Source organism: Asterias amurensis, chromosome 2, assembly GCF_032118995.1.
Source record: "Asterias amurensis chromosome 2, ASM3211899v1".
NCBI lineage: Eukaryota > Metazoa > Echinodermata > Asteroidea > Forcipulatida > Asteriidae > Asterias > Asterias amurensis.
In genome coordinates this window covers 17250132-17265319 of record NC_092649.1, presented here as the reverse complement: position 1 = coordinate 17265319, position 15188 = coordinate 17250132, and the positions used below count along the sequence as shown (strand labels likewise).

The window sequence follows — 15188 nt, the reverse complement described above, 5'->3', positions numbered from 1 at the left end:
GGCGTATGGGCCTACCCCAGAAATGAACTTCAAGTGCACATGCTGTATTTTATGTATTCCCACCCTTAATCAAATAATGCTGCTTGAACACATTGGAGGTATAGATAGGTATTGCAAAAGTTACCCATGCATGGGTAACTTTTGCACATTAATTAATTCGCCTTCCAATCGCATGGAGGAGGCCCTCTGGAGGCTCTAGAAGCCCATGCCATCTCGGATCGGTCAAGTTACAAAACCCACTCAAATTGTTGGCGGTCCTCGGTAAGATTCGAACCATCTGGGGCGCCAAAGAAGACAGAATGGGATACTCTCATCTCCGTATAAACTCGTGCTTTGGCACAGCAACGAAACTAGTAGGTCCATTATGCTTTAAAGGGTAAATGGTGCACTTATGGCAATCTTTATTGACTCTTGCTTTTCACAACAAACACATGTGCTTGCATGGAACCATAGAAAAAAATCAGGTACCGATTATCGCTCATGCTAGAGATACTTACTATATGAGTCGGGGTGCCCGACTGGTGTTGCTGCTGTCACGCGGTGTTCTTTAAAAATGGCCTACCGTCGCGCTGGATGACTGATATGTGAGCATTTAATATGGTTTGATGTATATTCTGTGACATTTATGGAGCCTTAAGTAAGCTTGATTGTGTAGCTTATTAAGCAAAGAATGTAGAATATGAATTGACCTAGTGCTAGTGGATCCAGTGTAAAAACCTGAAATAGTCTTACTCTTAAAATAAAATGAAAATACAACTTCTCTAAATAGTAAAATTTAAAAACAATTGTTTGATTGAGTAATGTTTTTCAGGAAACTATTTTTTCATTCGATATGAAACAATATAGTATATAATTTACCTCCATGAGATATCCCTTTTTATAAAAATTAGTGAAAAAGTGATGGCGCCATACGGAAAGTTATCCGGCCATGCGACGAACTGTGTACAAAATTCCTGATTGCGCCCTCTTTAGTTGCGATAACGTAATCCTCCTGCCGACTGCGTACGTTATCGCAACTACGCCCTCTTCTGAATCAACCTTGTCCAGCCATGATAATTTTGTACTTCATTTTCATTTTATTTAATTTTGCACAGTTGCAATCTCTAAAGCGGTTTCCATCATCGACACGTACTTTAGATGTCTGACCTTAACAGCTTCCTGGGATCCTGACAACTCAATGAGTATGGTATCTGCAAGAACTTGTATCTGTTAAAGGTAACTGAACTAAAACAGTCAAACAAATCACATTAATTAACAATCTATTTATTGATACTTAGGGGTCCATTTCACAAGTTTAGTTTTTTACAATCACTAAAGTGATTTCACAATGCTGTAACTTGTTATGAGAGTTAAATTGTGAGTCAGAGTTGTTTTAAGTTTGGAGCAATGAAGTTTTACAATAAATGTTAGAAATGTACTACAATACATGTGTCAGTCATTCAGGAATAGGACACATAACACTCACTGTTTCATTTTCATTAATTAATGGAAAAAAGGTGTGCATGTCGTACCACTTTGGGTATGGCTGAGTTTGAGTCCAGATCACCAGACAATACAGGTATAAACAAAATTTATTATCAATAATTTGACTAACAAAGCGAAAAACAACTATTTCAAAATAGAGTGTGTATTTTCATGATTGGTTTTAATTATTATTTGAAATCTCTTATTTTGTATTTGGTTTGCATTTACACAGTGAGAGGGTTGCCATCTCCAAAAAAGGATCTGCTTATCAACAAGAAGATTGTGACCTTCATTTCTGAAACACAAGGAGTCTGATCTGCCAGATATCATCTCTTCTTTACAAGGTTAAACTGAAACTCATTTAAAACAGTAAAGCAATTAAATCATATTCTCTTATTGATTTCTTTAGGTCTGGTATTTCACAGAGGCCAACACCTCCATGGCCCTATAGAATTAGTCATTGCCTTCATGTATTTCAAATTGTTCAGTTAGAGCCATTGGACACTTTCGGTACAGAAAAAAAAAAAAAGTTTACAGATTTACAAATAACTTGGGTAAGACTTCTCTTGAAATTCGATTTCATGAAATGCTTTACTTTTTGAGAAAACATTACAACAATATCAATTCTCGATATCGAGAATTACGGATTTATTTTAAACACATGTCATGACACGGCGGAAACATGGGTGGGTTTTATCGTTATTTTCTCCCGACTCCGATGACCGATTGAGCCTAAATTTTCACAGGTTTGTTATTTTTTATAGAAGTTGTGATACACGAAGTGTGGACCTTGGCAATACTGTTTACCGAAAGTGTCCAATGGCTTTAAAGATTGGAAGATTCCCTTTACAATTAGTAAACTAGTATGCTTTCATTTTAAAAAAAGTGTCACTAAGGCCAGCTGTGTCTCAATTTGGGCATCTAAGGCTTTGGCTGGATCATCCTGCCATCACCTGGGCCCAATTTCATAGCGCTGCTTAGCGGCCAATTATATGCTTACTGTGTGATTTCCATTTTATAGCGCTGCTAACAAAAAGCACACGAAAAGGCATGCTAACCTTGCGCTGCTTACCGTTCACAAACAAATGACGTCAAAATGCAAATCCATGGTAAACGCGCAATATGGCCACCCAATGTTTCTGCTAACTTGTGAAATACGCTTGCACCTTAGCAAATTTTTCTGTGACAGTAAGCACAAAAATTTGCTTACCGTTAAGCAGCGCTATGAAATTTGGGCCCTGTTGGTGTATAGGCCGATCATCTATGCGTGTAAGTGCTGCACACTGCTATGTTGTGCGGGCGTTGGCGGGATAGCGCAATGTTTAGTTTACACGAAGACATGACAAACATGTTTTTTTTTTTTCTTTTTCTTTTTCTGCAATTGAGTGTCTTCCTCTTCCTCAAATATTTACACATTTGCCTTGATGAAACAGCATGACCCTCTTTTGCTTTGTTTTTAAAAAGTGCATCAACTGTACGAGCACCAGCTCCTTGTCCATTGTCAAAAATCCATTGTACATATTTATAGATTATTACTGAAAGTAAACAAGGCAAATCTTCCGAAAGAGTTGAAGTACCAACGTTCATTGAACTGCTTAAGAATGATAAGAAAAAATGTTCTGCTAAGCAAAATAAGCAGGATCGGTGGATTCACAAAGCTCTTTTAATTTGGTATTTTTTGGCTGGTTACCTAAGTCTGGCAAGCATAATGTTTTGCTTAGCTAGTTTATGTGCTTAAAGACACTGGACACTATTGGTATTTTGTCAAAGACCAGTCTCCTCACTTGGTGTATCTCGATAAAACAACAAACCTGTGAAAATTTGAGCTCAATTGATCGTTCGATAATAATGACAGAATAAACACCCTTGTCACATGAAGTTGTGTGCTTTCAGATGATTGATTTCGAGAACTCAAAATCTAATACTGAGGTCTCGAAATTAATTCGTGGAAAATTACTTCTTTTTCGAAAACTACGTTACTTCAGAGGGAGCTGTTTCTCACAATGTTTTACACTATCAACAGCTCTCCATTACTCGTTACCAAGTAAGCTTTGGACTAAAAATTGTTTTGAGAAATTACCATTAGTTAACACTGCCTTAATGGCCAGGGAACAATACAGTGGCCTCAGCCTCTTCTGCCATTGGTGGCTTTTCAAATGCTTTCCATAGACTTTCTGATTGTATGATGGAAATGATGATATTTGCAAGACGAAAGTAGCCTTGCTCCCAATTAAAGCTGAAATTCCAGGCCCTAAATAAATTATGTTCTTTTTCTTGTACACAGCCAGTCAACCTTATCTAATGAGATCCAGCACTGGTAATGGTGAATGATGTGCAGTGGACAACAACCTGGCATTTGAACAGGTAAATTCATTAAAATTCTGCCACTATCAGTGTATTTTCTGAGATAACCAATCAGTATCTCAATATCAGCTCTGCTCACTTCAACAGCAGTAAATGGTGATGCTAATTAAAATTATAGTATTTCAGTTAGTCCTTTAATAACATAGGAATCAAAATATACTGGGTATGCTCGTTCGAGGTTCAAGGTTCATTTTATTTTCAACAGTATCAACAAATAAAATACATTATCACTCAAGAGCGATCAGTTTAAAGAATACAGTACAGTAAAGATATATCAAGATGAAAATAAATATGAGACCGCAGAGGGATCCATTTTAGAAGCAAACAAAAATAGTAAAAATATATATCTCAATGCACATGCATTTAAACTCAATAAGACATTTAAGTAAACACTTAACAACAGACGAAGGACACAAAAAAAACACTGGAAAAAAAACAGCCTTGCAGGTCTGCTTGTTAAAAGCAGTGGACACTATTGGTAATTACTCAAAATAATTATAAGCATAAAACCTTACTTCGTAACGAGTAGGCCTAATGGAGAGATGTTGATAGTATAAAACATTGTGAGAAACTGCTCCCTCTGAAGTAACTAACATAGTTTTCAAGAAAGAAGTAATTTTACACGAATTTGATTTCAAGACCTCATTAGATTTTGAGGTCTCGAAATCAAACATCTGAAAGCACACAACTTCGTATGACAAGGGTTTTTTTTCTTTCATTATTATCTCTAAACTACGACGGCCAATTTTCACAGGTTTGCTATTTTATGCATATGTTGAGATACACCTAGTGAGAAGACTGGTCTTTGACAATTACCAATAGTGTCCAGTGTCTTTAAGTACCGACTGAAACTGAATGATCACACACACAGAGAATACCCCCAAGGGAAAGGGCGGGAAATGTGGGCGAGGATCCCTGGTGGAGGGGACCACCCATTCCCGGTCAGTACTGTACATCTTTAGAAAATAAGTACATGGTAAATTCATACATATCTGTTCACTCATCTAAATAAGATTCCATTGTGTCCGATTTAAAGACACGGTTAAAGATAGATAGGAAACTCTTAGGTGTTCATTTCACAGCATGGGTCCCTCATGTTTAATAGTTTCATGAGCGAGGGAAGTATGAGTGTAAGGAATATGAAATTTAGAAGCTTGGCGTGTAGAATGAGAATTAACATCTGAACTTAAAGAAAAAATGAATTTAATTGCAGGAGTCAATGTTTTTGCATGACAGCCGATGTATCAGGGACTCGAGCTGTAGGCGATAAATACCCATCACTTTCAAAGTGTTATATTTGATGAAAATGGGGTCTGAATGTGCATAAAAATCTGCAAAATTCATAATATGAAGAGCTCGTTTCTGCAAGATAAGAAGTCGATTAAGATTTGAAGCAGAACTAGAAAACATTTACCTTGTTCGCGCAATTCAGGCTCATATCCGGGGGCACATCCAGGGGGCTTATCCAGGGGGCACATCCAGGGGGCACATCCAGGGGGCACATCCAAGGGGCACATCCAGGGGGCACATCCAGGGGGCCCATCCAAGGGGCACATCCAGGGGGCACATCCAAGGGGCACATTGAGGGGGCTTATCCAGGGGGCACACCCAGGGGGCACATCCAAGGGGCACATCCAGGGGGAACATCCAGGGGGCACATCCAAGGGGCACATCCAGGGGGCACATCCAGGGGGCCCATCCAAGGGGCACATCCAAGGGGCACATCCAGGGGGCACATCCAGGGGGCCCATCCAAGGGGCACATTGAGGGGGCTTATCCAGGGGGCACACCCAGGGGGCACATCCAAGGGGCACATCCAGGGGCACATCCAGGGGGCACACCCAGGGGGCACATCCAGGGGGCACATCCAGGGGGCACATCCAGGGGGCACATCCAAGGGGCACATCCAGGGGGCACATCCAGGGGGCCCATCCAAGGGGCACATCCAGGGGGCACATCCAGGGGGGCCCATCCAAGGGGCACATCCAGGGGGCACATCCAAGGGGCACATTGAGGGGGGCTTATCCAGGGGGCACACCCAGGGGGCACATCCAAGGGGCACATCCAGGGGGCACATCCAGGGGGGCACATCCAGGGGGCACGTGTTGTTATGTTATTAACAAATAGTTCTACTCAACCTGTTCACTTGTTAAAATGTAGGATGCCAAGGTTAAGCATGACCTCAAACGCAGGAAAACAATAATTTCAAAATGGCGTTTGTATTTTCATGATTGATTAATGTTATTTGGAGAATATTTTTTGTTTGTTTGCATACACAGTGAGGGCGGCCTTCCAAACGCCCCCTTATGAACAAGAAGATGTCTGACCCTTATAGCAGCATGAGAGCACAAGGAGTCTGGTCTGCAAGAACTCATCCCTCTTTTAAAAGGTAACTGAAACTCATAAAGAGTGATTTTGGGGTTGAACAAAGAATTGACTAGAGTGGGATTCGAACCAATGACCTCCGGATTAACGTGCCGGCGCTCTGCCAACTGAGCTAGCTAGCCCTATATTGGCGGTGTCCCTATTTTGTCAATATCTTTGTTGGGGGGTGCCAGTCAGAAGCCATACAACCATTAACTGCCGTGTAGCCAGGGATCACACCCAAATTACGATACAACCTGGGAAGCGGCAGCCAGGGGATCACCTTAAGGGGATGCAACTTTTTGTTTCAGATGTCAATATAAACCACAAGGGAAACTGACTGGGTAAATTTTGGAAATGATTTTGGGGTTGAACAAAGAATTGACTAGAGTGGGATTCGAACCAACAACCTCCGGATAAACGTGCCGGCGCTCTACCAACTGAGCTATCTAGCCCTATATTGGCAGTGTCCCCCACCATTTATAAGATGCACCTTGGCGCCTAACAGTTATGCAGTGAAGTCAGTGGTTGATTCAACCACCATGTAGCGATCTATCCAGCACACAGTTTTCAAATGTGACCAGACATCTTGAGCTAAAATTCAGGGTGAACTTTGCTTCAATTCAAGACCGTTGGAACCAGAGCTTCTGACTTTTCATTTATTTGTACAGGACTTGGTTCAATTGTTGTTATAACCAGTATGTTGGTATTTACCGCTTACAAGAACAAATCTTTCTTTATACTTGTCGCTGTTTTCTTTGTGGGGATGCGGGCCTTGTGTCCTTAATGACGCATCCCGCCTGGAGGCTGACGTCACTGATTTCAAAGACTTGAAGGGTTGCTCCTTCTTAGAACTGTAAAATGATCAACGCAAGTATGAATGGATATGGCTGAATTAAGTTCGACTTTAAGGACTTGCTTTGTGAAAACTTTCAAAAACAATGTAGATCATCTGTAACACAGAGGCATTCAGTAAAGTGTTCCTTCTGAGTGGGTTTGGAAGACAGTTCAAAACGTCTTACCTCATCACCTTTAGTTTCTCATCACCACTGTCTGTTTTGGTGAAGTGGTCAACGTTTATGGCGTTATGCTAGATATTGACATCTATTTGTGGAACCCACATTTTGAAGACTTTGGTAAAGTGGGCAGCTAGATGTACTCATTTGATTGTGACATGACTACATTGGGTCTAAACTCGGATCTTGTAAATTCCTGTTCAAAACCGGAAAGGAGAAACATTGTGATTGCTTGATTTCTGTTGGTTCAGGTTACCACCAGTCTAGTGGTCAATGCAAACATTGGGTGTGGTCAGTCGTGGTGGGCGGAGCCTATTAACCACTCCTCATTTGTCTTGTATTTTGATAATTCTATAACTATCATCATTCACAGAACATTGTTAATTGTTCCTCTTTGTTAAACTGTAACTGTTTAAATGAAGCCACTACACAACTTTGTCATTGGTATTATCTCTAAACTTGACATCAGAATGGAGTTTGAGTTCTTTTTCTACATTTTAAGTATGATTGGCTGAAGCAGACTGATAGTGTCAACCTGTTACTTAGCAACGACTACGGATAAACAATACTACAGATAAAAAAATACCATAAATTAGCAAATTTGTACAAAATGCGCTTTGTTCTAATCGTTGCTGATAAATATATTTTAAAAAATAAATTTATCATTATAGCCCTTTTATCATAGGCAACACTGCTAGTAAGCTGAGGTGACATGACGTTTTTACGCACTGAGAACATCTATCTATCAATGATCTGCCACCTTTTGCCTAAGTGAGGAGCTATTTTGAGGGTGTGATTTCATGTGGAGGGGGCCTATTATTACACATGAATTTTAAGCCATTGTTATAATTGCACTGATCTCTCATTAATGAAACTTCATCAGTTTTCAAAGGTCATAAAATTACCATCTTATATTTGATATGCAGGGTCGTGGCCGTCTGCTAAAGGCCCTTAGCCCTGCTCGATTTAAACGGCTGTTTAAGAACTCGTCACTATCCTTTTATACCCTTAGTATTAAGCCAACATAATTTGATTCTTGACCACTTTAAGAATTTTTTCAGCTTCCCAGAGACAAGGCCTTTCAAAAGGTGATGCTTCCAATCATTTATTCCCTTATTATTGAACCAACATAATTGGAAACTTGGTGACTGTTAGAGTTTATTCAGCTTTCCAGAGGCAGGCCGCTCAATAAGTATTGCTTAGCAACAACTTAATAAACAAAGCCTATGATGAATCCAAAGCTCAGTCAATTATTAAATGGTGTCATAATGCTCAAACTGAAAATGGAAATTACCAATAAAAACTGTATACGGGCATAGTAGCTCCTATTGAGCCACCATTTATAAGATGCATCTTGGCGCCTAACAGTTTCATTTGCAGTGAAGTCAGTGGTTGATTCAACTGCCATATAGCGATCTATCCAGCACACAGTTTTCAAATGTGACCAGACATCTTGAGCTAAAATTTAGGCTGAACTTTTATTCAATCCAAGACCGTAGGAACAAGAGCTTCTGACTTCTCATTTATTTGCGCAGGAGTTGGGTCAACAGCTATTATTATTACCAGTATGTTGGTATATACAGCTTGCAAGAACAAATCTTTCTGTTTACTTGTCGCTGTTTTCTTTGTGGGGATGCGGGCCATGTGTCCTCCCAGCTGGGTGACTTGGCAAGACTCCTGCTACATCTTACTGCCTGAGAAGATGACTTGGACCAATGCGTTCAGTATTTGCGATCGTCCTGGAAGCGTCATAGCTATGCCTGAATCACAAAAGGAACAAGATTTTATCTGGCTAGAAATGAAAACACAGGGGATACAAAATGGTCTGATTGAAGAAGATGACTTTCAACTTTGGATTGGGTGTAAGAAAGATCTGACGAATCCTGGACAACTGTCATGTCCTGGTAAGAAAGTTGACTCCAACTACACTAGTTGGCGGAAAAACACTTATCGCGATGAGGGCCAGGACTGCATCAGAATGCAATCAAACCACAATGGTAAATGGGGAGATGATTCCTGTAATCATCCCTTTTTCGCTGCTTGTGAGATGCGCGTCCCTCCTCCCATGTACTGTCTGACAGCTGACGTTGACGGTCGCTTCACACCGCAGTGTCTGCTCAACCATGACATCAAGAACCTGACAACCAAGGGAGTCATTGGGTGTGGTCAGGCGTGCTGGGCGGAGCCTCGATGCCACTCCTTCAATCTCTGGCAGCAGGGTAAGATATGTCAGCTTAATGACGCATCCCGCATGGAGGCTGACATCACTGATTTCAAGAACATGACGGGCTGCTCCTTCTTTGAACTGTAAAATGATCAACACAAGTATAAAAGGACATGACTGAGGTTTCAGTCGGACTTTAAGGACTTTCTTTGTGAAAGATGCGTATTTTTTCAACAACAATGTAGGTCATCTGTATTCACAGAGTCATTCAGTGAAGTTACTTGTCCCTTCTGAGTGGGTTTGGAAGACAGATCACCTGTAAATATCTGTGTCAAAAATTTATTTGTTGCACCTTTTAAACTCTGTGAATAGTGAAGCATATACCTCATCACCTTTAGTTTCGCATCACTACTGTGTCTGTTTTGGTGAAGTGGTTGACGGTTACGCTGTAATGCTAGATATAGACAATTGTTTGTGGAACCCACTATTTGAAGACTTTGGTAAAGTGGGCAGCTAGATAAACTCATTTATTTGTGACAGGATAACCTTGCTTGAGTCTCAACTCAGACCTTGTAATTTCTTATTCAAAACCGGAAAGGAGAAACATTGTGATTGCTTGATTTCTGTTGGTTCGGATTACCACCAGCCTAGTTGCTGATGCAAATATTGGGTGTGGTCAGTCGTGGTGGGCGGAGCCTATTTACCACTCCTCTTTTGTCATGTATTTTGAGAACTCTGTAACTATCATAATTGACTTAAGAATATTGTGCCTTAAATTAGTTCCAATCGTTGCTGATAAAAAATGTAAACATTTTGTAAAGATAAATTTACCATTTATAGCCCTTTTTGTAATGGGCACCGCTTAAGTAAGCTGAGGTCCCGCACACGTTTTTCGAGTCGAAAACAACTATCCAATGATCGACCTCCTTTTGCCTCAGTGAGGGCGCTGTTTGAGGGTGTGAAGTCAGCAAGGGGCTCATTATTGCATGTGAACTTTCAGCCTTTGTAATAATCACACTGGTCACACATTTAAATTAAACTAAGGGTCTTTAAAATTATCATCTGAGATTTGATTGTAATTGTTTGCATGAGAATCGCTGTTACTAAAATATACACATGAAGACGGAAGTGTCGTGGCCGAGCAGTATCACCAAATTCAAACTCTGGTGTTTCTGATCAGCAGAGTGTGGGTTCGAATCCCCAGCCGTGACACTGTGTCCTTGAGCAAGACACTTAACCATTGCTTCGTCCTTCGGATAGGATGTAAAGCCGTTTGTCCCATGTGTTGTGTACCGCATGTAAAAGAACCCAGTGCACTAATCGAAAAGAGAAGGGGTTTGCCCCGGTGTTCCTGGTTGTGGCTGCTTAAATCGCCGTAGCACCTTGTGAACCCTTATAAGGTGCTAACTAGTTGGGTCTCAAATTCATCACTGCAATAACCTGTCTTTCTGAAAGTTTGTATAAATACTCAGCGCCTTGAGTACCTTGTTTGGTATATATGTGCGCTATATAAGACTTCGGTATTATTATAAGACTGTTAGTGTTAGTTAACTGTCAATAAATTATCCTTGTTATCAGTTTATTTGTGACACATAGAGTTCATAATGAGTTCATACTGTCAACCACCAATTTCACTGGTACATGCCCTTAAAGGGAAGTTACACGTCTGGTAATTACTAAAAACAAATGTTAACTTAAAAACTGACTTGGTAACGAGCATTGGAGAGCTGTTGACAGTATAGAACATTGTGAGAAACGGCTCCCTCTGAAGTACCATAGATTTTGAGAAAGAGGTAATTTCTCACTAGAATAATAAAAGACTTCTAGCCAGAAGTCTTTTATTCCTATCTGAAAGCACACAAATTCGTCCAACCAGGGTGTTTTTTCTCTCCATTTTCTTGCAACTTTGATGACCAATTGAGCTCAAACCTTCACAGGCTTGTTATTTTATGCTTATGTTAGGATACACCAAGTGAGACACTTACCAAATGTGTACCTTCCCTTTAAAGGCATAGTTGGTCCTGAAAGTGAGGCCAGTGATGCGAGTAACTCATGACAGTACAAGTCTGGCAGTAATACGTTTTCATCTAATAAATTTTTTAAATACCTATTAAATCGTGGCAGTACCCGCGGCTAAAACATAGGATTCGAACTGGACTCTAGCTATCAGGCATACTTGTGGTCCATTTGGTAAGACATCTGCTCTAGAAATAGCAAAGGATTTGGGTTCAAATTCCACCTGAGTATATATGCTTGTGAATTTTGAGACAGAATTTTGAGAAAGTATGGAGTACTCTCTGAAGCCAAAAGAGTGAAAAAGCACTCTTTGAAGAGCCATATGAGGGTCAACTCTTTTTCGAGTGTTTTTCCACTTATTTAGATTGAAGTTTGCAGAGTGAAACCCCTTTAAAAGAGTGAAATAACCACTACACTACTCTTTTTAAAGAGCCATATGAGGGACAACTCGAAAAGTAAAGAGTGGTGTTTTTCACCCTTTTTCATTTAGAGAGTATACAGTGATTAAAAACACATTGGTGTAAGGTAAAACAAAATAATATTCTTTATCTTCAATAAAAATTAACAATACCTCACTTTATAATCTCTTCAGCAGAAAGGCAGTGAATTACACAAGGGCAATTACCATACTATTTCCCTGCTCTTGGTCTTGTATAAACCATAGACAAAAGTGCCTTGCCTTTTTAAAGGGAAGGTACACGTTTGGTAATTACTCAAAACAAATATTATCTTAAAAGCTGTCTTGGTAACGAGCATTGGAAAGCTGTTGATAGTATAAAACATTTTGGCAAACGACTCCCTCTGAAGTAACGTAGTTTTAGAGAAAGAGGTTATTTCTCACTAAAATAATATAAGACTTCTAGCTAGAAGTCTTTTATTCCTATCTAAAAGCACACAAATTCGTCGAACAAGGGTGTTATTTCTTTGATCATTTTCTTGCAACTTCGATGACCGATTGAGCCCAAATTTTCACAGGTTTGTTATTTTATGGTTATGATGGGACACACCAAGTGAGAACGCTGGTCTTTGGAAATTACAAAACGTGTACAGTGCCTTTAATGATGATATTCCATTTGTGTAATTTTAATTTCTTATGTATCTTTACTTGTTTTCTACACAGCTAGAAAGCGTATCAATGAGATTCAACAAAGTGGACATGGCTGTAGCTGGACGTCAACCTAGCATGAAAACGGCTCGTCCGCTAGTGTTAGCCCTCTGATGGTCCCCTGTGGCCTATCATTGGCCCTCTGTTGGCTGCTGATGGTGAACCACCTGGATCTGTCGGACCTTTGTGCGGGCGGGCCACTAGTTGCAGTCCTCTGATGGTCCGCTGTTTGTCGTTGACCTGCCCTCTCTTGGATTCTGACAGCGTACCACCAGCGAGCCGGCAGATGTTTGTGTCGGTGTTCCGCTATTGGTTGTCTGCTATTGCCTATCATTGGCCCTCTGTCAGCTGGTGACAATGGACATTCTTGGATCGGTCGGAAGTTTGCGCTGGTGGTCTGCTAGTGGCAGCCCACTGATCGCTATAGGCTTGCATATTTATCAAATTTGCCTTAAAAGTCAACAAGAATATAGGCTTGCGTTTTTATCAAATTTTGCCGTAAAATGCAACAAGGCTTGGATATTTATCAAATTTTGCCCTAAAAGACAACAAGGCTATTATATAGGCTTGCGTTTTTTTCTCTTTTTGGCCTAAATTGCAAGAAGGCTACAGGCTTGCATATTTATCAAATTTTGCCCTAAAATGCCACAAAGCTATATAGGCTTGCATATTCATTCATCAAATTTTGCTCAAATTTTGCCTTAAAATGCAACAAGGCTTGCATAATTATCAAAAGTTTCCGCAAAATGCAATAAAGCTATAGGCCTGCAGATTTATTAAATTTTTACCCCAAAAGGCAACAAGGCTTGGGTAATTATCAAACTTTACCCTAAAATGCAGCTTGCAGATTTATGAAATTTTGCCCTAATGCAACAAGGCTATAGGCTTGGGTATTTATCAAATTGTGCCCTTAAATGCAAAAAAGCTGTAGGCTTGCATATTTATCAAACTTTGCCCTAAAATGCAACAAGGCTATTGGCTTGGGTATTTATTAACAAATTGTGCTCTTAAATGCAACAAGGCTGTAGGCTTGCGTATTCATCAAATTTTGCTCAAATTTTGCCTTAAAATGTAAGAGTGTGTGTATTTCAAATTTTGTCCTAAAATGCAACAAGGCTATATAGTTGCGCAATGATCAAACTTGTCCTGAAAAGCAACAAGGCTATAGGCTTGCGTATTTATCAAATTTTGCTGTAAAATTAAACAAGTCAATAGGCTTGCGTATTTATCAAACTTTGCTGTAAAATGCAACAAGGCTATAGGCTTGCGTATTTATCAAACTTTGCTGTAAAATGAAACAAGTCAATAGGCTTGCGTATTTATCAAACTTTGCTGTAAAATGCAACAAGGCTATAGGCTTGCGTTTTTATCAAACTTTGCTGTAAAATGCAACAAGGCTATAGGCTTGCGTATTTATCAAATTTTGCTGTAAAATGCAACAAGTCAATAGGCTTGCGTATTTATCAAATTTTGCTGTTAAATGCAACAAGGCTATAGGCTTGCGTATTTATCAAACTTTGCTGTAAAATGCAACAAGGCTATAGGCTTGCGTATTTATCAAATTTTGTTGTAAAATGCAACAAGCTATAGGCTTGCGTATGTATCAAATTTTGTCGAAAATGCAACAAGGCTAAGGCTTGCGTATTTATCAAAATTTGCTGTAAAATGCAACAAGGCTACAGGCTTGCGTATTTATCAAATTTTGCTGTTAAATGCAACAAAGCTATAGGCTTGCGTATTTATCAAATTTTGCTGTAAAATGCAACAAGGCTATAGGCTTGCGTTTTTATCAAATTTTGTTGTAAAATGCAACAAGGCTATAGGCTTGCGTATTTATCAAATTTTGTTGTAAAATGCAACAAGGCTATAGGCTTGCGTATTTATCAAATTTTGTTGTAAAATGCAACAAGCTATAGGCTTGCGTATGTATCAAATTTTGTCGAAAATGCAACAAGGCTAAGGCTTGCGTATTTATCAAATTTTGCTGTAAAATGCAACAAGGCTACAGGCTTGCGTATTTATCAAATTTTGCTGTTAAATGCAACAAAGCTATAGGCTTGCGTATTTATCAAATTTTGCTGTAAAATGCAACAAGGCTATAGGCTTGCGTTTTTATCAAATTTTGTTGTAAAATGCAACAAGGCTATAGGCTTGCGTATTTATCAAATTTTGTTGTAAAATGCAACAAGGCTATAGGCTTGCGTATTTATCAAATTTTGTCGTAAAATGCAACAAGGCTATAGGCTTGCGTATTTATCAATTTTTGTTGTAAAATGCAACAAGGCTATAGTCTTGCGTATTTATCAAACTTTGCTGTAAAATGCAACAAGGCTATAGTCTTGCGTTTTTATCAAATTTGCGGTAAAATGCAACAAGGCTAAGGCTTACATATTTTTGCCTAATATGTGTATTTTATTTTAACCAACTGTGAGTGTTATTTTTATGTGTAAAAGAAAAGAACAATGCTATAGGCTTGCGTATTTATCAAATTTTGTTGTAAAATGCAACAAGGCTATAGGCTTGCATATTTATCAAATTTTGCTGTAAAATGCAACAAGTCAATAGGCTTGCGTATTTATCAAATTTTGCTGTAAAATGCAATAAGGCTATAGGCTTGCGTATTTATCAAATTTTGTTGTAAAATGCAACAAGGCTATAGGTTTTGATTTATCAAATTTTGTCGTAAAATGCAACA

At 39.3% G+C, this 15188-nt stretch overlaps 1 protein-coding gene and 1 long non-coding RNA gene across 3 annotated transcripts; both read left to right on the top strand.

Moving 5' to 3' along the window:
- Positions 1 to 223: 223 nt before the first annotated feature.
- Positions 224 to 15150, top strand: LOC139949801 (uncharacterized). Of its 2 annotated transcripts, none has more exons than XR_011787580.1 (6): positions 224 to 353; positions 1095 to 1215; positions 1697 to 1808; positions 3749 to 3828; positions 6108 to 6217; positions 12509 to 15150. It is a non-coding gene; the product is annotated as an uncharacterized lncRNA (long non-coding RNA). The 2 variants fall into 2 exon arrangements; XR_011787583.1 differs by lacking the exon at positions 224 to 353 and adding an exon at positions 543 to 584.
- LOC139934080 (snaclec bothroinsularin subunit beta-like) lies at positions 8842 to 9519 on the top strand. The gene has a single exon (XM_071928372.1). The coding sequence runs from the start codon at positions 8842 to 8844 to the stop codon at positions 9517 to 9519; it is 678 nt and encodes a 225-aa protein (XP_071784473.1).
- Positions 15151 to 15188: the final 38 nt, after the last annotated feature.